We start from the raw sequence: 24,771 nt of genomic DNA on the forward strand, positions 1-24,771 counted from the left end.
AGAGAAGATGAAAAGCGCACTGTGTGACAGCCAGCATGTGTGGGTGCATCTGACCCTGAATGGGCTGGCTCCAGTTGCAATCAGAGCCTCCATCTGTACAGCACTTCTTGCACCCATTATCTGCCATCATGTCCAGGCACAAAAAACTACTGCAGAATGCAAACTGGCAGATTATATAAAAGAAGATACTTCAGCAGTCATAGTTTTGCCTTTCAATTACCATAACAAGCACAAAGCTTTGAAAGGGACCAGAAGAAAGTATCAAAGAAAATACACTGCACCAGTTTCTGAATCATCCATAGAATGAAAAGACAATTGCCTGCAGACTCACAAATATCAGCAGTCAGTGCTGTGCTACTGCCAGGCAGTGTGCATGGAACAGTCAAGCAGATGCAGTGAACTTATTAGGCATAATTCTGCTTTTACTTACAATGAAAACAAACATGGTTATGTGAGTCGACCTGCTGATATCCCTGACTATCAACAGGGCAAGTGGTTTAATGGCTGTTCATGCAGTCCGCAAGCACTCTGATACGCAGAAGTAATATTTATAGTTTGTTCTGTAAAAACACCAAGGGCATCTACCGTTATTCTTAATCACCACAGCACCTGGAAGGGGGTGCTGCTAAAGACCTGCTGGCCTTGTGTACGTGCAGTCTCAGCTGCAGAGACACTGCTATGCTGCTGTGATACTGCCATGTGCCACGGTGGGTCATCCACCTTTGCATTTATATTGATACACCTGAATGATGCCATCTTGACACTGATTTGCTATAATTACTGATTCTAGTAGGAAAAAGAAAAGGTGCCACATGTTTTTTGGGTTTTTTTCCTGTGAATTTGTATCTAACAGGAAAAATAACAGCTTGCTCTAAAGTAAGTGCTGCCTGGAGAAAATGGCAGTGGGATGGACCAATTTCTTCTCCTATTAATTTCCTCAACTATTAAGTAATGTGTCTTAACCATACATAAGGAAAAAAAAAAAAAAAAACCAGCACACCTGGCCCACTCTAGTGCTTAGGGTACCTGTTCAGTTGTTAAGGCTCCAGACCCACCAAGTTTCCCAATTCTGGGCATTACTTGGTCAATATCTTCAAGCCCTGAAATCTTAGTCCCATTGTGGAGTGACAAGTTCTGTCTGAAATTGTTTGTCTGGATTAGTGTTTTACAGGTTACAGCAGCAGTGCTGCACTAACAGTAGGACTTGTCAGGAAAATTAATCCACAAACACCAGAGGTTTATGTCCAAAAAGGAGACAGAGGAGTCCCATTACTTTATTTGAATAAATACATATTCAATGCCCATGGGGCATTTCCCCTGGGGTCTTTCAAATTTTTGGAGGACGCTGCCTCCTTTTTATCATAATTTCCCGTCTGCATTTCCCTCTCTCTTTCCCCATTGGCTGAGAGTTCCCTGAAACGCCTAATACCCTTCTAATGTATAACACCCCCCGACTTTGTCTTTTCCTTGTGTCAATTAGTGGAATTCCTTATGGAATTTACGGTTCTTCCCATTGTTTCTTTCATCTCTCCGTAATCAATTTCGTTCATCAGCAGACCTACAGTTTGTAAAGACATATCTCTCATTCCTTCCCGTTGTTTCTTTTATCTCTCAGAACCTAACTTTATTTACCAGCAGATCCACAGCTTGTTTGTAAAGACAAGCCGCTCATTCCTTTCAGATTAGACGATCTCAAAGACCTCCTCCACCCTTGCCAGCCCCATGACCCCACGATCTCACAATTCCATGACCGGGGGAGTGTCCGTCTCCACCCGACCGAGCCCGCACCGCCCTCGCAAGGACCGCCCCGCGGAACCCGGCCCGCCCGCGCCGCTCTTCTCGGCGCGGCCGCTCCGTGAGCCGTAGAATCAATCACCGTGGCTGGCGGCGTCACCTGCCGTGTTTGGCTGCGTCCCGGAGGCGGAAGCGGGACGGCGCCTGTGGCGGAAGTGAGCCGCCGGGGCGGCGTGTTCTCGGCGATGGCATCCCAGTAGTGGCGACGGCGGCAGCGGCAGCAGCGGTTTCCCTCTTTCCCCTCCCCTTTTCCGCCGTCGGGACCGGGTGGCGCGGCCATGGCCGGGGCCCAGGCGGCCGCGAGCGGCGGGGGGCGCGCGCTGGTGCTGCTGCTGCTGCGGCCGCGGCCCCGCGGCTCGGACGGCGCCAAGCGGGACGGCCGCGCGCCCGCGTCGCCCGCGCGCCGCTGCCTCGGCGGCTGGCGGTGCCCGCCCGCAGCGCAGCCGGGCCCCGGCGGCGGCGGCGGCGCGTGGGGAAGGGGCGGCGGGAGCGGCGGGAGGAGCCGGCGGCATCGCGGGGAGCGGGGTGAGCCCTGGGAATGGGCGTCCTGGGAGCACAGGGACACGGGCACCTGGGGTGGGGAAGGGTCTGCAGCGCAGGCCATGCAGAGCAGCTGAGGGAGCTGGCGGTGTTTAGCCTGGAGAAAAGGCGGCTCAGGGGGGCCATATCTCTCTCTGCGATACGCGGGTGTAGCCAAAAGCAACTCGGCCTCTTCTCTGAGACACCCAGCGACAGGATAAGGGGACGTGGCCTCAAGCTGTGCCGGGGAGGTTTGGGTTGGACATTTGGAAGAATTTCTGCACAGAAAAGGCGAGTGGACTATGGACTGGGCCGCCCAGGGAGGTGCTGGAGTCACCGTGCCCAGGGGTGCCTAAGGACGTGGCACTCAGTGCCCTGGTCTGGTTCACGGCGGGGTGTTCGCTCAGAGGTTGGACTCGATGGTCGCAAAGGTCTTTTCCAGCCTGACTGATTTTATACTCTGCCTCCTGGCAGCTCGTGCCCCACCTCGCGTTCATTCTGTCAGGGTAGTTTATACACTACACATCCCAATGAAAACAACTGCAGTGTCTTAGATTGGCTTTCACTGTTGAAAGTATTTTCTGCAAAAACAGTAAATGGCAAATTGTGAGTAATTGCTTTTTTTCCTAAATGGCAAGTGATGAAAGTTCACTTCTTTAACAAAGAAGGGACCGAGTGTGTGGTTTAGCCCTCCAGCTTTGAAATGCTCACAGTTCCCACCTGCTGAGGTGATTCTGGTAAAGGAGCAAATGCAGTACCCTGTCAACTGGAGGGATTTTTTCCAGAACATTGGAAAGCTGGAGAGCTCTTTTAAGGGGAGCATAGTGTAGCATCCTATTTTCCAGATCTTACACATAGAACTTACTGATCAAAAGTCTTTCCACTTTCAAACAAGCTGTGGTAATCTCAACACAAACTGTTTTGTCATAAGTGAAAAACATTCCAGGTAGTAAGGAAACTCCTGGAAAGCAAGCATATTGATAAAATATTCTTTCTTAAGAAATAACTTTTTTTTTTTTTTTCCCAGATGTAAGCATCTCTGTGTCATCTTTACAAAGCAAAGAGAATATTTCCTTACTGGGAAATAGGAAGCTTTATTTTGACACTCATGCGCTGGTATGCCTCTTGGAAGAAAAAGGTAATTTGTTTCAAACAAGTAGGTATTTTTAATGGCTTTTATGAGTGGTTTTTTTTAGTTTACAAAGTTTGTTACTTTTCTTTGACATGTGTTACACGTTGATTTTTATAGATTTTTTTTTTTTTTTTTTGAGGCTTATCTATATACGAGGTAGGGACATATGAGGTTTCCATGGGTTTCAAAAAGGAAACAGTGAGCTTATATAATTTTGTTTGGAATAATTTTTACACTGTTGGTACTTAAAAATGCTAAGAAAAAATGAAATTTTAAGAAATGAGAGCAAAGAACCCCAGAGTTTTCAAGGCAGTGGTTTAAAATGTTTTAATTGGATTCCTTCATATTTAGTATATTACACCTTGAATATGCACCAATATGTTACAATTGGATGGAATATGGACTACTTTGTACAGTGCAGCTTTTCGGATAGAGCGTAGAATACTCTAAAAATAGTATTATGCTAAAATATAGATAAGGGAATAGATTATTTTGAATTCAATGCTGAGGTGGGAGAGGTAGCCTAAGGTGAAGCTCAGTAAAGCTGAAGTGACTTGTAACAGCTCTCCATTCCTAAAATGGAGAGGTCCTAATACCCTTCCCCTGCCAGGTAGTTTCTTCTTTTTCCATGGGCCAGGAACTTCTTAGGAAGACTCTCCAGCTCTTTTTCTTGTTTGGTATTCTGAGATACTAGTTTAATGAGCTGCTGGATCAGTTGAGTGAGCACAGGTCAGATTGTCAGGGAGAGGGAGCCTTTTAGGGATAGTAAACTTTTATATCAGCTCAGTTACTGAAAGTGACTTGCTCTCAGCTGTGCTTGCTGATGCTGAACAAGTGTTTCTTTTCATAATGATTAACTCTTGTTCCTGACATTTTTACCCCTACATTTTGAGGGTGGAGAAGATGAAGGCATTTTTAGGGACAATGTTTTAGTATAGTTTCCAATATATTCAGTTCAAAAAGTTTCTAATAGGCACTCAGAAGCTGGTAGACCTAGAATCAGGACAGTTGGCTGTGGTTTTAGTTCTCGAGTTTTGTGTGTTTTCAGTGGTGCTGAAGTTTTATAGTGTAATGAAATATCTTCTTTTCAGAGTCAGAATTCCTGCTTGATCATGGAAGTAACCACATATGAGAGGTGACATGCCACAATAACTCTGGAAAACTCCCTGTTTATCCTACTGTTAGTATAATAGTGCTGTACTATGGAAGCAGTCATCTTATGTCGCAGACATAGTTTTGGGGTGGGGAAACTTGGAGGTACTGACTGTACCTGTTCTTTTGTTAGTGCTGGATCAAGAATTCTATGTTTTATTATCTTTCATAACTGACATTTGTTGCTGACTATCAGCAAGTGGCATTTCTGTAAACTGTCCAGATTTGGATCTCCCTCTGACTGTTGCCCTTTGTTTCGCTTAGGGTTCACTACTCAGCAGTCGGAGGTCATTGTATCTGCACTAGTGAAAATCATGAACAGCAACCTGGATATGATTTACAAGGACATGGTCACCAAAGTACAGCAGGTTAGATCAGAGGCAATGGTGGGGTTAAAGTAAATTAAAGCTTTGTATGCCTGCTAGTGAAATATGTATTGCTATTTATTACTGTTAAACACTGCATTTTAAAAGTTTTAAGGTGAAGAGCAAACACTCCACTATATCTGTTGACTGGTTAATTTTGTTTTGAGTTTATCAAATAGATAGTTACCGCAGTGTCCTGATGGACCTTGAGATTTTAGTACTGTGGGTTAGTGTGCAAACCACAAGTAGTTTTTTTGTTTCAACCTTACAGTAACATGACAGAGTTACTGAGAAGGCTTAGAGGTATTCAATGCATGGATTTTAATTTCTACATATATTCTTTTGTAGATTTGTAACAAGGAATTACAGATCCCCTCGGTTTTTTACCACCCTGTTATGTGGTACTTTTTTATTTACCTCTGTGTCTCACAGTGACATTTATGTTTTACTAGAATTGAGCTGAAATACAGCCCTCTGGGGCTGCTCTGTGAGCCTGGGATTCACAGCCCCAGGTCACCTCCCGAGCACAAGCTGCAACTTGCTTCATTGTAACCAGGCTGTTGTCTTGAGACATTAGAAAACAGCACCTGCTGTCCCTGGAGTGTAACAGTCTTGGCAGAAGAGTGTCTCATTAAAAAGTGGGATACTGCAGAAGTGGACAAAATTTGTGACACTTTTCCATGTAGGGAGGTTTCGAGCCAATCTTCCTAGCTTTTAGATTGTAGGCAAACCTACAGTCCTCCTCTTGTGCTGAATTTGTTCCATAGTCACTCAGGGAAGGCCACATTAAATGGTCCTTGTCTCGCATGGTTAGTTGTATTTTACAACAAGCAGTCTCAGCCTCCTTCTGTGCCTAGCTTTTTTGAATTAAAGTTGTTGTGTGTTGAATATAATGTTACTACTGATGGGTAGATATTTTCTGAGACTGTTAGATTTGACACTCAAGTGACTTTCTGCCATTAAGATGCAATGTGTAGGTTTGTATGGCAGCTCGGGAAGTGTGTGTACCATTAACACTGGGCCACATGGTAAATTTGTACTTCCATATAGTGTTTGATAGCACAAAGGCTTCAGAAAGAGAACAATGAATTCGAAGAAATATTTGGAATGTTGTGGATGAGCTATTATCAAAGTATTACCTTGGTTAGATAAAACCTTAGGGAAAACAGATTTACATGTGTGTGTATGTATAGGCATGAAGAAGACAAAGAATATGGAAGATTCTGGTCTCTGTTTGCTGAGTCCACTGAGGAGAAGAGAGAACAAGAACAATCTGGAGACACTGAGGAGTAAGAAAAGAGGTGTCCATGCAGTACTCTTTCTGTAGACTTTTTGTAATATGTCCAGAACGCTGACCCATTTTTTTCAGTCTTGTGGTCAGGTAGCCTGGAGAGGCATCTTTAGATGCTACTTAGAAATAAAATGCTGCAAGGTAGAATTGTATTTTGTGACAAAACTGAAGTTAGAGTACTGTGTCAGATCTGTAGGGTCTTAGTCGAGAACCAAAAGCAAGGGACTACTTATTAAGAAGATATCTAGTAGAGAAGGCAGTTCATACTTGCATGTGTGGGTAGTGTAGGACTTAGAAGAATACCTACAGACTTCCTTCTTTGAAAGTTTGCAGAGAATTCTTGTTTGTCTTCTGTCAGTTCAGTGTAATGGACTGAGAAGAGCAATTCAAAGCATCAGTGTGTGATTCTGAGCAGTGAGGCAGAGACATCCTTGCAGGGAGAGGCAAAAAAGGAGGTAACTACAGAAGAGTATGGATGCACTAAGGAATTTGGGTCTGAAGGCCAGCCTTCCTCATTTGGCTCAGAGGCAGCTCTCCCTAATGCCTTTGCTAGCTTAAGAATTTGATGACTTGGAAGCAAATGTTTCCTAGGCTAATAATTGAATTATTCTGATCTGTATTAGCACTGCCAATTTTGTCATACATTACCAGCATTTGAGCCTAACTTGCTTATTTTGTCACTGTCACTCCGTGTTGGTTTCTGAAACTTGAATAATCAACCTGAAATTGCTGAATTAAAAATTTCAGGGTACCAAAATATTCTTTCTTATTTATAGGCACATATGAAGAAAAGCATTATAGTTGTGATATGTTCTGAGGTTCTTCTTCCTTCTTTTAAAGGAAATTGCACTTCAGCAAGTAATGTCCCATATTGCCGGTGTGAAAAAGGACATGATTATTTTGGAAAAAAGTGAATTTTCAGCACTCCGTTCAGAAAATGAGGTAAAAATTACTGTCTTAGAAAGTTCTACTCTAGAACTTGCGTTTTTTTTTTTTTTAAATAATTATGTAGAAAAGCATCTTGTACTGAAGGAGATGACTGGGGCTGGGATGGTTTGGCACCTTCCTTAATGACCTTGTTGATGGAACAGAGCAGAGGGCACCTTCAGCAAGTCTGCAGATGATCCAAAACTGGGAGCAGCTGCTGATACACCAGACAGTTGTGCTGCCATTCATGGGGACATCAACAAGCTGGGAAAATGGGATGATAGGAATCACATGAAGTTGAGCAAATGGAAATGCCCAGTTGTGCCCCTGGGGAATACCAGACACCTGAGACAGGCTGAGGGTGACCAAATGGAAAGCAGCTTGGCAGGGAAGACCTGATGGAACACCAGGTGTATCATGAGCCTATAATGAGCCCTTATGGCAAAAGCAGCCAGGGGCCTTCTGGGCTGTGTTAGGACAGCCACCAGTGGGACACTGCTGATTTCTGCCTTGTGCTGTTGTTTGGGAGGGCACAGTACTGAGTAAAATGCATGTGTATTCATCTATACACATACTGAGGACATAGAACAGTACTTGGTTTGCTTGCCTTTTCATATTATGGATTATAGTCACTGTTACTGATGATGCAAATTCAGTAGATTTCTAGATAATGTGGTTTTATATATAGTAATAAAATCTAAAATTTTTTTTGTACTTTCACAGAAAATAAAACTTGAACTCCAACAGATAAAGAAGCAAGTCACGGTAAGATACCTTATCAATATAATTAAACATTAACACCTCTCTAATTAGCTGGAAAAAATAAGAAATGCCACTTTCAGAATTTTATTTTCTAAGCTGTGTTTAATTGTTACAATACATGTGATACTGAAATTGCTGTTGACAGTACACTGTGGTCTGCAGCAATGGCACTTTCATGCAAACCTCATTTATGGAGACAGGAAACTGTGACTAGTACAAGAGATGAACCAAAATATAACTGAAGATATTTTTATGTCTTTAATTCTGATTCAGAAAATAGCTGCTATGGTTAAGGCTGAGTGAAGTTCTGCATTTAGGGCTGCCTGTACATTAAAGATGCAGCATACGTTTAAAATCACAGTACTTAATAATCGTGGGGGTTTTGATTGTCCGGTTTGGTGGTTTTGTTTCTTTTTTTCTCTGAAAACTTTCCTGTTACCTGTCCAGAATTTTAATGTCTTTTTTAGGCCACAAAGTTTGGGACCATTATGTTTGGTCCCATTTGTTTGTTTGGGAGCGAATGACCATTGCAAGAAAACAAGTTGTGTAGAAAGCTTACTCTTTTAAAATACATTTGGCATCAAATTTTTGAATTGTAACTTATTTTATGGTTTTAGTTGCATGTATGTAAATGAGTTAGTGTAATCCACTGGTAGAGCATCAAGGATATGAGTCATCTTTTCTTAAAAGCTAGATGTCTTTATATTTTACTTTTAACTGTAAATTCAATTCTCACAAGGGCATGTTGTTATATACTTGCTCATACAAAAAGACACAATGTAAAACTTCAAGGAAATTTTCTATTTTTTTTATTTATTAAACTGTGATCTATTCTATTGAAAGGACAACTAATGATAAATCAACTAAAATTCAAAATTCAAACACAGAAATTTAGTCTAATTATTGTTAATGCTAATCTAATGAGTTTGCATTGGCCTACTTGAGAAATGCTTACTTGGTTCTAGCGGTAGAATCTCTCCAAACATCAGCAATCTTTTGTTTCTCCCACATATTCATCTGATCAGCAGTTTGCCACATGACAAACTGTCAGCTGGCTGGAATTCCTGCCAGGAGGTTGCAATAAAATGGTAGCTGTCACCAGGAAAAGCAGAACTCACAGCTATTGATAAAGTCAAATGCAAGTGTACAACTTAATAGTAGTTTTAAAAAGTTAGATGTTTAAAAATGCAGTAAGCATTTCCTGACTTTTCAAATGTCTATAGCTTTTTCTGAAAATCCGAGATGCAGTCTTTAGAAACAGATTTTCTTTTACACTGGAAGGTGAGAAACTGCTTTGAACATTATTTTGAGCATCAAGATTGCTTCATGGAAGAAATCCAACTTACAAGTGTAGCCAGACATGCGTTTCTAGATACTAGAGAGAGTTACAAGATATATGAAACGATCTCTGCATTTATAGAAGGATGTGCTCTCAGTTAAGTGTTGTTCTCAGGGTTAAAAGTAATTTTTAGTTTTTGATTTTGAGATCAAATTTGTACTATAGAATGTCATACTTCCCAGGTGAAGAATATAAATACTTAATACTTCTGAAAATTACATGCAATAATTGAAGATAAGCTCATATTCATGAGATATAAAAATAAAGATAAAATGTATTTGCCCAATTCTTTCTGCTTATGATAAACAGAAAATCTTGCTTGCTGTTTATCAATTTTTCCCATTAGGATGAAATTACCAAAGTTCGTGCAGATAACAAGTTAAACCTAAACCTGGAGAAGAGTAGAGTAAAAGAACTGGTAAGTTTTAATTACTTCTAGAAACATCTCAACACTGAGAAATCTCCAAATTTGGGTAAGAGCATCGCACCCAAAGAGCATTTTTCCTACTAACCTATAGTATCACTCAGCTTCAAGATGGTATTAATCCAAGTTACTCATCCTTATGCTGCTATATGCAAGGTCCTATGTTTGGGTCTGTATGTCTTACCCGTTTTGATCTTGTTTTAATATCAGGATTAACACATTACAATTAAATTATAACACAATACAAGTAAATATTAGATATTTAATCTAATATGCTGATTAGCTGCCTAGAGGGTTTTCTATTTTATATCTCTTTCTCTATTTACACACTTACTATTACTTACACATTTTCTTGAGTCATCATTGGAGATGTTTCATTTCCCTGTATCTAGTTTGTCAGAAAATACCTATTGTGGAACTAGTTGTAAATTTCTTTTTTTTTTTTTAATTGTAGGTTATCCTGGTTCATATGGCTTTTGAGCTTTGAAATAACTGGTAGATCTGAACTGATGTAATCTTAAATTAGGGTAATGTAGATGTAAAATTAGAAGAGTTATGAGTTCTTGCATTATGCATAGCACTCCAGAGTTCTGTTCTGATAGATTCTTTTTTTCAGTAGCTTTTAGGATCTCAATGAAGTGGCATCTTCTAAATGGAAGGATCTTTTAATGACTTTTTCTAAATTTTTATTGTTTATTTCTCAGTCCTTATTCGTAGTTGTGTTATAAAGACAATACTTATCTTCAATCTAGGCAATAAGAACTGTTCAAGTAGATACCATTTGTCTTCTGTGTGTTCCCTTTGAAGTAGTGAGTGATTAGTTTAGGTAACAGCTTTGTTGGTGACTCAGTATAATGACTAAAATTCTGTTAGCCCATGGTAAGTGCATAAAGTACAATTTGAGCAGGTATACTTCTTGTTTAAAGCTTAATACTTCATGCTAATGTTTTTAAAAAACATCATATGAAATGTAGTCATTGTGTATATGATAAGCTTTGCAATAATTTGGGCTTACAAAACTTATATGAAACCACTGCAGCAGTGATAAATTAGGGAGCAATATTTTCTTGTATATTAATGTAGGATCATGGAATCTGGACTTTGGTCTTTTTTGTAGAACATTACTTTATTTTGCCCCCAGGAAAGGCAAACTTTTTTTGATGTCAACTTTTTCTTAAAAACATTGACCAACTTTGTAGTCTGTTGTGCAACTATAATTTCATAGTTTCTATGGAAACTGCTCTTTTTTTTTTTTACTTCCCCCATCCTACCATTTAATTGCCAGCTCTACAATGCATAAACAGAAGAGGAAAAATGCAGCTGAATGGGAAGCAGGTTGTTGTACATATGCTGGGTTGCGGGGAAGATGTATTCCAGTATTGTCTATAGTAGGCACAGCATCATTGTTATATTTACTTCAATTGTAATGTGACTAAGGACTGAATATCTGGCTTTCTGAGAAAAAAAAAAAAAAAGGATAATTGAAGGTTACCGTGCATTTTTCATTCTTACTAAGTTTTTAGAAGAGAAATATCCAAAGTTTCAATTGTTTTAACTTGAAGCAATAAGTAAAATGTTCTTATCCTTCCGTTTTCTGTGGAGTAACTGCTGAAAGAGAATTTCTTAGTTTGCCTATACTGATGTTGGGAGTGTTCAATGTTTCAAATTCTAGAGAAATGCTTTATCTTTTATTTTTTATAGTTCATTATTTTGTAGTCTCTTATGCTTTATTTCTCAGAGTATCCTACAATGCTTAGTGCATATCTCTTTATGTTGTGATTTATGTCTTCAGTGTACAGATATGATTTAAAAACTTGAAGTACAGTACAAAAACTTATATATATTCATGTGTTCATGCATTACAGTGCCTCTAAACTTGCTGTTAAAAACCTCAAGATCTATCTGACAAAATTGAATTTTTCCTGCACTGTGAAAAATGTAGACTTAAGGGAAAATCTCCCTGTTGAATTTCAGAGCAGGAGGTTTAGCCTTGTCCCTTCTTCTTCTTTCTTCTTTTTTTTTTTTTTTTGTATGCACTATGTTTATGTTGTTACAGGAGTGTAATGGCTTGCAGTAAAAGGCCAATTTCACTGTCTTACACCTAAGAGTAAAATCTTTGAGTTTGATGTAGATAGTTCTAAACACAAAGCAAAACTTAAAGAAGCCTCCAGAAAGAAGCTTGTAGAATATAAATCATTCAGAAGATGTATATTTGGCTAACTGCATCTATTTAAACAGATGAACTATTTCAGTCCGTAAAATTATTTTACTTCTCACAGTTCTTTTGATAGTCATCAATTCCTCAATGTGAGGTCTAATTCTTGCATTTCTACCATAACATAATTTGTTTTAGATTATTTTATAAATATTCTGCCATTTTGACACTTTCAAAAATGGGGATTTACATAAAAAGTCTGAATTTCTTTTTTTCTGCCTGTCTTCATTTTGCAGAATATAGTGACTCCATTGATTGTAGACATGCTGTTATTTGTCTTTATGTAATTTTCTACATTTTTAGCAGCCTGCTGTCTTTTAACTTCAACTTGAGATCAGTCAAAAGTCCAAACTGAACTCTAGATCTTTAAGGAATGCTTTTCAGTGCTGAAGCATTTATGTAGATTAATCTGATTTTAACGTTAAAATTAAATAAGCTTCCAGAGTGAAGGAAAAATAAGGTGACTTTCCACGTGGGAAAGTCAATAGATAAGGTTATTGCTGTTTAACTCAGGATTCTGAGATGGGTGCCTGATGACCTTAGTACTCTTCACTGGAAACTGTTGCTTTATCAGTTGTCTATGAATAATTTAATTGCTCCAGTAGTGGGGCCGGAACCATTAGAAGTGGCAAGGTAAATCAACTTGTTAATGAGTCAGAAAGGTATTGCTTTAAAGGTATGCTTCCTTATTTTGGATTTAGCTTTTCCTTTAACCCAAATAGCCATAACTTAAAAATAAGACACCAGCTTCTGATGATCCGCAACAAAAGGCTTCACATGCAATACAAATTTTCTGGTTTTAACAAATATACCATGAAATGACAGAGGTCGGAACAATTCAAATTGTGAGTGCATATAGTGCTGGCTAAAATTTTGTTGATAGCTGAGTTTGATGTGATTTAAAAGTGTTCTCCCCTTCCTGAAGGCAGCAGATGGTTCAGTCTTGGTTGTGCTTGTATGCTCAGTGGATTAGTTCCAGTTACTGTTTAGAGTCATAGGTCCTTGCTTTTCAGAAATGCAAATGTGACAGCCTCTCTTCCAGCTGCTTACTAATATATACAGATTTTGTGGAAGATGAGTGTCTGAAGAACTTGTTGCACTTCACATTTTTGAAGTGTGCTTTTCGAAAGGACAGCAGGTGCCCTACAATGCTGTCTCCTAGGTGCTGTCAGACAACAATCTTGTCCAGATTATATGTTCTTTGTAATTTGGAAACAATGAAACATGCTTTTAAATGTGGAAAAAAGAAAAACAGTTTAAAGACAGTATTATGTTTAACTTTTTTCTTCTCCTTCTAGTATTCACTTAATGAAAGAAAACTACTTGAAATGAGGACAGAAATAGTGGAATTGGTAAGAACTTAGTAGCTGATTATTACACAGAAAGTATTTTTGTACTTGTGTTATAGACCTTGTATCCTTTTTGGACCTGGTTATGTCCTTATGTAAACACTTAAGTGTCAACAGAATAAAAAGACCTTCATATATATATTATTAGACTCTCTGCATGTATATATGAGCTGTTCAGTAGTCACTGTGTTTTGAAACCTCATGTATGTAGTATTTTCTGTAGATGAAATTCCACTCACAATGTGAAATTAATTCTTTCCCCCGTGTTTAGAGAGAAACTCATTGCTAGACTGATTTGCCTTTGTTTTAGAGGAGGTTTTTACCAAGCACTACTACTTCTCTTTGTTTCCTGAATTTTCCCTAGGAAGTCATCTAGCAGTAAATCATTGATTCACAATGTTTCAGTAGTGCTTATTTCAAACTATCAGCTGCTCGGCAGCTGTTGTTTTTAATTTACAAGTTTGATTTTTCAGTCTCTTCTGAGTTATCATTTTATCCCATATTTTTTAGCAGAAGTCCTGTCTTCTGGCATAATCAAATTCTGAATTTGTAGTTGATTTTGTGTCACAACTCATTGCATGCTTTTCTACAGCATAAGACCAATTCTCAATTTTTCTTATGATCCATAAATCTCTCTGCTCCAGTATGACTTTGTCAAGAGAGGCTCTTAGGCTTCTCAGTAGCTCTTACAATTGAGCAATGACTTTAGTCAGTGGGCTGAATGACAGATTGAAGTTAATGTTGATGCTGTTAGATTGAGATAAGAAGGCATTCAGTTCTGCCAGTTTCTAGATTACTTTTTAAGGAGCATGTAATCACATAAATTTCCTGAGTTCACCAAATTATTCAGTTCCTTGGATACAATCAGCTAAGAAGGAACTTGTTGTCTTTGAACAAGGTCTGTATTAGCTCAGTTGCTTAGAGCATAATGCTAATAACGCTGAGGTTGTGCACTCCATCCCTGCACAGACCATTCACTGCAGGGTTGGACTTATGATCCTTGTAAATCCCTTCCAACTCAGAATATTCTGTAACTTCTGTAAGAATGCAAATAAACATGTATTTAAAAAGGAAGTAAAAATATAACTTGAAGGGATGGGTTAAATTTCTAAATAAACTAGGAAGTGTTCAAATTGTGTCATTTTGTTGCTTTGCTTTCTAGCATGCGCAGCAAGACCGAGCTCTGACCCAAACAGACAGAAAAATAGACACAGAAGTTGCAGATCTGAAAACAATGCTTGAATCACACAAGCTTGATAATATTAAATACTTAGCAGGTAAGGAATCTGGTGGTTGTCTCTGATGGTGAAACTGCCAAACATTGTTAAATGTTTGGCAGGCTCTCAATTGGCTGTATTTATAAAGGCCCTTATTAAAAAAAAAAAAAAAAAAAGAAAGAAAAAAAGAAAAAAAAAAAAAACTTGAAATAGGCAAGATTAACAGCCTTATTTCTGTACCTAATTCAGAAGAAGTTTCCTGTGATTCACAACTTTATTTTGCATGGGCTTTTTTCAGGGTTTTTTTCCTTCTTTATACTATTAATAATAATATGTGTGAGAAATCTAAGACTGCCTGTTAACTAGGACCAAAAAGTTCTGTGCCTGACTAAGCAGTCTGCTGCATGCATTACTAGGATTCCTTCATCCATCTGGAGATCTATGTGCAAAAAGGAACATTTCAGTTTTTCTGACTGTTCAAGGCCACATATTCTTTAAACTTGCACATTTACACAAATGCCTGGAGAAAATACTATATATGTGTGCCTACATTATTGCCCTAGGTAACCTTAATATTTTGACATTTTACTACTGAGTGTGCAGTACAATTAAATGAGGTTTGCAGTAGAAAATTATTCTGATTTAGATTTTCTGATTATTTTTTCACAGTGGGCTTTGTCAAAAGTACAGTCACATAAGCCTAACAGTACTGTATTTCAAACATATCATTTAGAGACAACCAATAAAATGAAAAATAAAAGGTGGTTTATTAAAACAAGAGGAAATTCTTTTCCTTACCTTTCGTACTCAAAAACACGTTGAACTCTACATGGAAGCAAAAAAAATTAAAATAATTTGTATTGTGTTTGAAGGGTTCCTGTTGCAAACAAAGGCAAAAATATTTTGTGTTTATGTCTTGAAATAAAAATTTTATTTTATTTCAGTAGAAATTTGTAAAACATAAAACTGATAAGCTTCGTTAAAAATGGCTTTTGTTCATTTGTTTGCTAAATACTTGTCTGTGTTTTATTAATCCCATTATTTATTTATTTGTTTTACATCTGTAACTTGCTATATTGAACTTTTTGGAATGGTAAGCAAGTAAGGGTTTCTTTCAGCCTTTTGATAGTTTTCCAGCAATTTTTTTCCCCTCTCCTTTTTAATTGTCAATTTTATATTCTTCCTACCTTGAAATGGTTTGTTGTAAAGGAAAAACTTAATCTCTCACATGGGGGTGGGGAAGTCATTGAACTTTTAGTATTGTAGCAATATGTGTACATAGCTTTCTGAAGAAATGTTTGAGAGATACTGATTTAATGTCAATATTAATGCCATTTTCCTACCATCTTTATTTTCTTTCAGGTTCAGTATTTACATGCCTTACTGTAGCACTGGGATTTTATCGTTTATGGATATAACAAATCACGAATTTAAAGGGACTATTTTGCCTGAGATTCTGAAAACAAGTTTTTAATATTTACCTGAATTTTTAACCAAATCTTGACTCTTTTATTTATTATTTTATAAAGCAGACTGTTGAGAATGTAACCAAAGACGTGCCTAAAAACAACTGTGCACATACCATGCCAGCATTGAACCTTACCTCTGACGGAAGCACTTCTGCCATTTCCCTCTGTTCTGAGCTGCAGGGCACCTGCTGCTGCCTTTGTGTAGGCAAAGACTGGCATTCCTGACAATGGAGTGGGCCTGCATGCTGTAGAGAAAATCAATGGAATTATATTCCATTGCCTGCTTAGACACAGTGTCCAGACTCAGTTGCATGTGTTGGCCTGAAGTATTTATTATTAGTGTAAAACTGAAGCTACGTGTTCTGTGGCTTGGAGGCACTCTTGTATTAGTGGAGTTTGTGCTAACTGAATCATGCTCACTTCCCTCCCTCTAACACTTGTTCTTACTGTTACTATGATCAAATATTTGTTTGGCTATTTTTGTAACATAGCTATCAGCTCTTTTTTCCAGATGGCTGCCCAGTCAGTTGTGTTCATGAACATGAGTCCTGTGTAAAGATAGCAGTTTTTGCTGCTTGTTTTGTTTCTAAGGTATTTGTAGAGATTTTTGTGACTAACTTGCCTGTGGTAGATGTATCTAATACTCATTCCATATGCTAATTGCTTACCTTACCACTGTAACTGGAAGTTGGAAATGCAGTAACATACCCTGGTCGTGTTAATTTGTTGTTAGGTGATACAAATTGCCTCAGGTGCTGCCTTCTTGATGAAAGGGAATTGATGCTTCTAGAAAGGAAAGAGATTTTAAATGGTGGTTATGAAGCAGGCTCTTAAGCAAGAGAACTGCAGTACCAACAGTCTTCGGGGCTTTTATTGTTTCATTTCTTAAAAAATCATGTTGATTCTTCAAATGTGGAACTCTGACAGTGATTATAATAATTGAAACAGTAGTAGACAACTGTAAAGATCTTAAACTCATGTGAATCAAGAAGTGCCACTGAAAGCAGTGAAGAAAGATGTCCAGTGTATCCAGGTATCTGTCATTCTTCCACTGATGAAATTACTATTTTAGTAGCAGAGCTGCCATCTGTGTTCTTCGCTTAAGGGAAATTTCCCTTTCCTGCTTGCTCTTAGGAGGGGAGCTTGGTTTATACACTGGTGATGAATGCTGTTAGAGCACAATAGGGGCTTTGCTTAATGAAAGTAAAGCTTTTTGGCTACTTTGTGCCTGTACTGTAATAACCATTTAACATTTTTGTGATTGGAAGTGCCAACTTTGATTGTGTGCAAGTTCAGAGGAAGAGATGGATGCCTGTAACAATACTATACTGGCCTGAAATAAAGAATTTTGAATATTTCATAGAATATTATGTGTTTTCATTATAAAAGCAACTTTTTGGTTTGAAAAGGGTTTCTTTGAAGGTAAGTCACTCTTTTAAACTAAGAATTTGCAAAGTCAACAGCCCCTCCAAGACACTGAAGAGAAATAACACAAGGAAAATTATTATTGTAGACTAACTTAAAAGCCCCTCTAAATTAATGCATTTATACTCAAGAACTTCACTTTTTTTGTTAAAAAAATTATTTTTTATACTAAGTTACAGGATTTGACACCTTCTCAAATTAGACAAGCAATAATTCAGTTTTTAGAATGTCTTCGCTCTTGATCTTATCTTCCCAAGGCAGATGGTTCTATATATGTCCATGAAATCAGTACATGTTGGCCTGCAGGCTTGTGCATCTGACAAATAGTTGCTAAAATAAGTGTTTAAAACTAATTTTAAACATGGGGTCTATCCTGCTAAAAACAGATACTGTGGAAATAAATTTCTATTTAGGGCAGGTAGAAGGAGGAAGTGAAAGATTGTAGAGCGCCAGCATCTTGGAATTACCAAAGTGTCGGCAAACCAGCGTTTCTTGGTGTTTGAGCAAGGAATAAAGTCAATGTGTACACTACAAATAGAACATAATTATTATCTCCTAGTCCATAAAGCATTCAAGGGTTGTGTAAAAATTTTTTATTCCCAGTCTGTGTGCATGCACACAAAATCTTCTCTCGTTCACTCTGACTTTTTAACAGTGTCTCATCATACATATCACATGTATTTATTTGCTTTCCAAAAATTAAGAAAATCCCTCCATATATTTCCGGACACAAATCTGACAAAGAGATTTAAACACAAGAAATGGGCATTTTGGTACAGGCAAGAATCTGTTACAGAATCACAGAATGGTTTAAGTTAAAGATGATCTTGTTCCACCTCCCCTGCCTTTCATAGCGCAGGTTGCTCAAAGCCCCATCCAACCTGGCCTTGGACACTGCCAGGTATGGGGCATCCACAGCTTCTCTGAGCAATCTATCCCAGTGCCCCATCACCCTCACAGTAAAGAACATTTTACTAATACTTCATCTAAACTGATGCTCTTTGAGTTTAAAGCTGTCACCCCTTGTCCTGTCACTATATCCTTTGTACAAAGTCCCTCTCTAGCTTTCATGTAGCCCCTCTTCAGGTACTTGGAAAGTGCTGTAAGGTCCCTCCAGAGTCTTCTCTATGCTGAACAGCCCCATCTCTCATCCTTTCATAGGAGAGGTACTCCAGCCCTCTGAGCATCTTCCTGGCCTCTGGATTTGCTTGAGCGGGCCTACGTCCGTTGTATTTCGGGATCCGAGAGGTGGATGCAGCACTCCAGGTCTGGTCTCACCAGAGCAGATTGGCAGAATCACCTCCCTTGCCCTGCTGGCTATTCTTCTTTTGATACAGCCAGGATACAATTTGCTTTCTGGGCTGTAAATGCACAGCTCTTGAATGTTGAGAGTCAAATGATCACTAAAGTCATAAATAAAAGCTCTACGTTGGCAATTCTCCAAATTTGTTTCTGTAAGACTCTGGATATACTGTATGTTATGTCTAATTGGAATCATGAGCAATTCTAAATGTACAGAGATATTTTTCTGCTTTGATTTTTAATTTTCAGAGCTCTGTCAAAAGACAAGTGAAAAATAAATGATATTGTTTTACAGAAGAGCCACTTCAGCTGTGAAAACCTGCAGTAGCTCCCCAGTGATTCAGAAATCACAGAATATTTGCAGTTGGAAGGGACCCACAAGGATCATCAAGTCCAACTCTTAGGTGAATGGCCTGGATGGGAATCAAACCCACAACTTTGGCATTATTAGCACCGTGCTCTGACCAGCTGAACTAATCTCATGTACCTGTTCATTTCCTGCCTGGCATAAAACTAAATAAAAAAGAATAAAAGAAAAAATAAATCCAGAAATGTTAGATCTCTCATGCTCCCTCTTTAAGTCAATATGCAAGCTGAAGCTGACCTCCAGTCCTAATTTGCTTTCAAGAAAAGTCCATTTCTATTGTGAGCGTGTAAGAGTAAGGGTCTGTCTATACGAACACTAGTTGTGAGTTTTTCCTGTCACTTTCGCCATTTACATAGCAAAGACAGGATGTTCTTAAAGAGTTTTTTTCTGGAGAAGGAAATTGAGAATCATTCAATTTGGTGGAAAGCCTAAGTTGCACCAATACTTCTTTGTGTTTTGCAGAACAAATTGAGATCCAGAGTTCTTACAAAACTCTTTTTACTTGTGATATGTTACTGGAAGTATCCTGAGTTTGTCTAGTTTGCTTTCCTTCTTCTTTTCAGTAAAAATCTGCAAGGGGGCAGTCTCCCCTTCACTGGTATTTATTAGACAAATTTTCTGCTTCAAGTATTTTTTTACTGTTAAATCCCATGCAGTCTATCCCCTTCTCTACTGGAAGTTTTGCTTGCATCATTCATTTCCCAGAATGTTGTGGAGTTGTACTTATAACCACAAGCTGACAAATGGAAACATATTTTTAGCGTAGATACGAAATCTGCTTCAATTTTACTAACCACAAATGTTTTGGTTTACTAGAATAACACTTCTCCTAGTTGTGAATGTTCACTTAAATGACCTTTCCAAAAATGGTGAAATCCTATCTCCAAGCAGCTATTAACAGTGTCTTCAAGATGTTTTGAGTCATACTGCTTTAGTGGACTTTTCTTCTCTTACTCTTGCTACCATCTGCAGACCTTGCACAGGAAAACTGGTGAAGTTTTTCATGTGGTTTGGGGTTTTGGAGTTTTTTAAATCTGCAGAGTTAGGTAAATTCATGTAACTCTCTTGAACTACTGCAAGATGTGAGCAGGACTTAGTTTTGCATCTCCCCATTGAGTTTGCAGGAATCAAGTAAACTACCTTTATTATGATTTCTAAAAATTATCAGAACTCTGCAAGACAATTTACTGTTTTACAAAACTTCTGTTTGAAGTCTCTTTTCAAGAAATAAGTATACAGTAAAATTAATTTTTAATGTTTTAATATATTTGAAAATTATTTATTAGTTTCAAATAGTAATGTTTTCTTTTCAATTGTTTTTCCTTTATTTATATAGATCTTGAATTTAAAGGGGTGTTTGCTTATATTTTTGTTGTTGGGTGTTGGGGTGTTTTTCTATTTTAGAATAAAGATTTCTGCATAAGCAATATATTTCCTTTAGTCTCTAAATAGAAAGTTCATTTACAATCAAATATGTGCCTAGAGTTTTGGGGGTCACTTCAAGTGGAAGCAAATGCATACTCCCTTGGAGATAGATGGCCTGCTGTGTCTTTGTTAGGAAAGCTTCCTTTGGCTTAAAACACATTTTTTGCCCTATTGCTAAACACTGTAAAGCAGTAGTGTTGATTCTTTATTTTAGGCTTATGTTCTATGTCAGAGCAGTCAGCCCTGATCCTCAACATGCAGTGTGGTAACTCTGTGGAGATCATAGAGGAAGATAGCCAGTGTTTGCACAGTGCTCCTTTGAAGTCTGCCCGTTCCAAGGAAGAAGATTTTGGTTTTCTTGGGAGGGTGCCTAGCTGGTATCGAAAACAAAATACTGGAAACAAGTAACAAAATATTGCAGCAAATATCAACCTTAAGCCAATGTTTATCCCCATAGTGAGGCATGTCAATGTGGTGTAATATTTCAAATACCCCATGTCCCATATGCACCCTGCCAAACTCTTGGAAGTTCATTAGGTTCCTTGTTGTATTCTGAAGTTATATCAGCTTGACTTGAGTAATACTACTCGTGAACAGTCTCGTCTTGTTGGATGAGTAAAAAGGGGAAAAAAGAAGGGTGGTGTGTTGTTTTGATTGTGGTTTGTTTTTTCTCCCTGCAGGGAAGTGGCACATGTTCTGTGAGAACTTTAAACAGAGCTGTGTGGTACATGAATATAACAGTAGCGTATTTATAGCAAGTAACTGAATTTGGTCAAATCCAGCTTGTATACAGGGCTCCAGGGTTTGCATCAGAACCAACAGAGACAGTAACAGTTGTCTGGGGGAGGTCGGGAATGGAAGCAGGGCAGGTTTCTCAGCATGAGAGGAAAAGTCAGCATTTATACTGCTTGCACTTTAATCTCCAGCACGCTTTGGTCTTTCTCCATTGTTAGAAACCCTGTAGTCCTCTTGTGCAGGATTGTGGGGAATGCATGTTACTTCATGAATAGGCAGCTATTAAATGTGTCACTGTTAATTGTGATTTTGTCCAGAATAATGGGTCACTCCAAGTCATTCTCCTCTCTTTACCCAGGATCTATTTTCTTGTGGCTAAGGTATGCTGTTCTATACACTTAAAAAGTTTTCACAATGATGCAACAAATTAATAAATACAAAGGCCACTTCAGAAGCTCCTTTTAAAGGCTACTTACCACAACCAGACCCAGATAGTGGCAGGAGCTTTTTCAAATTTTTTATATCACGGTTTTAAAAGAAATCAATTCCATTGCCTCATGATTTGTAGGCAGAGTTCCCTTGTGTTTCTTGACTCCAGCTAAGCCAAGGACCTAACCACCTCTTGCCTGAGCTACCAAGCTCTTCACTGAGCATTTGAGACCAAACAGAGTGACAGGCATGTGCCTATAAAAAAAAAAGATGCCTGCTGGCGCTCAGAAGAGACTAAGCATGCCTAGTGTAGATCTTGCACATTGATTTTACACTTCTGTTCAGTGGGGTTTTTGATGTAGTAAGTTACCTTGTCTCATGTGTTACATTGCACCACCACTCAGAAGGACTGGGCTCTGAGAAGTTTTTTAAGAAGGAACTCAAAATGTATGGAAATTGTGGGGGGAGAAAGTGCAAAATATGGTTCACACTTCCAAGAGTCCATAGGAAAATGATCACAGATATGTTAGTATTTTCATTCCCTCCAAAAAGGAACAGTGTTTAAAAATAAACTGAGTTTATTTATTTCTTTAATTCTTCTAGCCACCTTCCAGTCTCTGCATTGCAGCATGCTCCTGTATGTGAATTGTTTCATTTTTAATAATCTGGTTTGGGCATGCCCAAACTACAGCTTTTGAAAAAAGCTATGCTAAGATTACTCTCTCTTTTTACTACAGTAAAAATGCATTCAAGACTTCAGCACATTTAAAGTATTGTCAGCAGAGCTGCTTAGGCAGTTAACGTGTCTTGTTTGCAACAGGGTCCCAGTTTGCCCTGAGGTATCCGACCACACCTGACAAGTTATAAATTTGGTGATTCATAAGGTGCAGCTTACTGGAGGGTTGGGAATGTCTGATAAACAGTGGTAGTCATCAGCTAACAGAGCAAAAATATGTTAACTGTGAAAGGTAAGTGTTCAATAGAAACCTCATCTCCATTAAGTAAAGGCCAGTTTTTTGGAAGGTATTTTCTTTTTCTGCTATTACCCAGCAGGAAAAAAAGAAAAAAATCATAGGTATGTACTTGGGCACTCTTAGCTCATTTTCCTTTGCAGTTCCTATTTTCAAATTTTCAATATGTCATTTAATAAATTCTTTTGGATTTTTTGTATGCTATTTGTAGTTTCAATATTATTTTCAAGCTTTCCTGTCCCTCCCAGGTTGTAGAGAGATTTGTAGGAGGCAGGAGTTGTTTTTCAGTGTGCTCTTAATGAGGGATTTAATGTATTTCTTAATAAAACAGTGTTCAATGCATTAAAATAGACCAAAGGCTCCCTTGCAAGCCTTTACTTGCTGACTGAAGTTAAAGGCTTATTTATATGGAGGTTTCATATCAGTCTTCTGATTGATGTTTGTTTAAGTTTTTGTACAAATTGTATTTCAAGTAGCAATTTAAATATTTTTGTACACTGTCAGTACATCACCACATTCAGCAAAACCACAAGACCCTGAGGTACTCAAATATCTCTGAATAAAACAAGCCACTGGATCGCATATAAACAGATACAAATATGGGAGGGGGGGAGAAATTGCAAGGTGCTAGAACTCTGTGTACTGTATAAATATCTAAGAGACCAAATAGATAAGACAGTAGCTTATGTTGTCTTTCAGGTGAAAGAAAACATAAGCAAAGCCAATCTCTTTGGTCCATTAAGGAAGGTTAGGGCATGCAGCTCCTCTTTGCTCTTGGACAAAACCCAGCAGTGGAGACAGGCTGCTGTTCAACAACTGCCTTTGCAGCAAGCGTAGCTGCCTGTTCCTGTAACTGCTGGTAGCAGTGTGTTAACCCTGAAATTTCTTCACTGTGAGGATAGGGATGCACTGGCACAGGTTGCCCAGAGAAGTTGTAGATGTCCCATCCCTGGAAGTGCTCAAGGTTGGATGGGGCTCTGAGCAACCTGGTCTAATGAAAGATGTCCCTGTCCATGGCCAGAGTGTTGGCAATAGATAATCTTTAAGGTCCCTTCCAACCTAACCATTCTCTGATTCTATTAAAGTGGAACATTATTTTGTGTACTTTTCTGCTGTTCTGTGATGAAGCAAATTATTAAAAATCAGTGAAGTTTTATATAAACTGCATTAGACTTGGTGTGAAAATCATAACTTAAACATGTGATGGGGGTTGGCTGGTTTTTAGATATTTTACTTGTGTTGCTCTAACATACTGCATTTGGGTCCTGATTGCTAATGACCAAAGGCTGATTGTTCCTTGCTAATTACTGAAGTAACAGCTGGGCTATGTGATATGGTGATAGATGTAAGACAATGAGCTGTAGCCATGTGGTAAGATTTCTGTAGAGAGATCAGAGAGATAGCCTATAATAGGCCAAAACCAAGAAAAGTGAGTTACTTCTTGAAGCACTCCTCAGGGGGAGGAATACTTGAAATATATACAGATAATGAAAAGGAAAAACTCAAGAAGTGGTAACATTAAAGACGGCCTACGACCAATAGCAGGAGCGAGTTAGTTGCTAAGTTACGAGGCAATTTTGGACAGCAGCTATGTAGGCAAGGATGGTTTAACAGGTCTGTGCTGAAGTTCCCGTGTTCAGAGGTTACATGGAAGCATTATGTCAGCATCAAATCATCAAACAGAGTGCAGCAATTCTGTTGCTTGGAAAGATACCTGCACTGCCGGGGAAAAGATTGCCTTGCTTTCCATTGCACATTGGGCCAGAAGAGCTGGCCAGCGCCAGCCTTTATGCCTTTCTCAGTCCCACACTCACATGAGTCCTTCAAATTCCAGCTCCTACTGGGATAATTATACAGGAAAATCCAGCTTTTGGGAGCAGGAAGGTAGCTCCTGACTGCTTTTCATAGCACTTCTTACCAGGTCTGTAGGCACTTTGAATTTCTGCCCTCTCAGAAGAGATCCCAGCCTGCCTGAGGACAAGAAACAATGACCCTTGGCATAATCTTTTCTGGCAATGGGGATGAAATAGGGCCATTGAATGATAAAAAGAGACTCTACTCTTTTGCTGGGATCCCAAGGGCTGAAGGACTTTTGTCGCAGGATGGATTCTAGCATTTCCAAAGACAAAGGATAGTGAATTCAGTAATGAGTCCCTAGCTAG

General features: G+C 38.6%; 1 protein-coding gene across 2 annotated transcripts; it reads left to right on the top strand.

Moving 5' to 3' along the window:
- Positions 1-1,831: 1,831 nt before the first annotated feature.
- MCUR1 (mitochondrial calcium uniporter regulator 1) lies at positions 1,832-17,320 on the top strand. Of its 2 annotated transcripts, none has more exons than XM_072924170.1 (9): positions 1,832-2,319; positions 3,341-3,451; positions 4,862-4,965; positions 7,094-7,195; positions 7,904-7,945; positions 9,628-9,699; positions 13,219-13,272; positions 14,432-14,546; positions 16,016-17,320. In XM_072924170.1, the coding sequence occupies exons 1-9, from the start codon at positions 2,073-2,075 to the stop codon at positions 16,024-16,026; spliced, it is 858 nt and encodes a 285-aa protein (XP_072780271.1). In that variant the 5' UTR covers positions 1,832-2,072; the 3' UTR covers positions 16,027-17,320. The 2 variants fall into 2 exon arrangements, with proteins under 2 accessions (XP_072780271.1, XP_030121402.2); XM_030265542.4 differs by having other exon boundaries at positions 1,839-2,319; positions 15,849-17,320.
- The last annotated feature ends 7,451 nt before the right edge of the window (positions 17,321-24,771 follow it).

Source organism: Taeniopygia guttata, chromosome 2 (assembly GCF_048771995.1).
Source record: "Taeniopygia guttata chromosome 2, bTaeGut7.mat, whole genome shotgun sequence".
In the NCBI taxonomy this organism is placed as follows: domain Eukaryota; kingdom Metazoa; phylum Chordata; class Aves; order Passeriformes; family Estrildidae; genus Taeniopygia; species Taeniopygia guttata.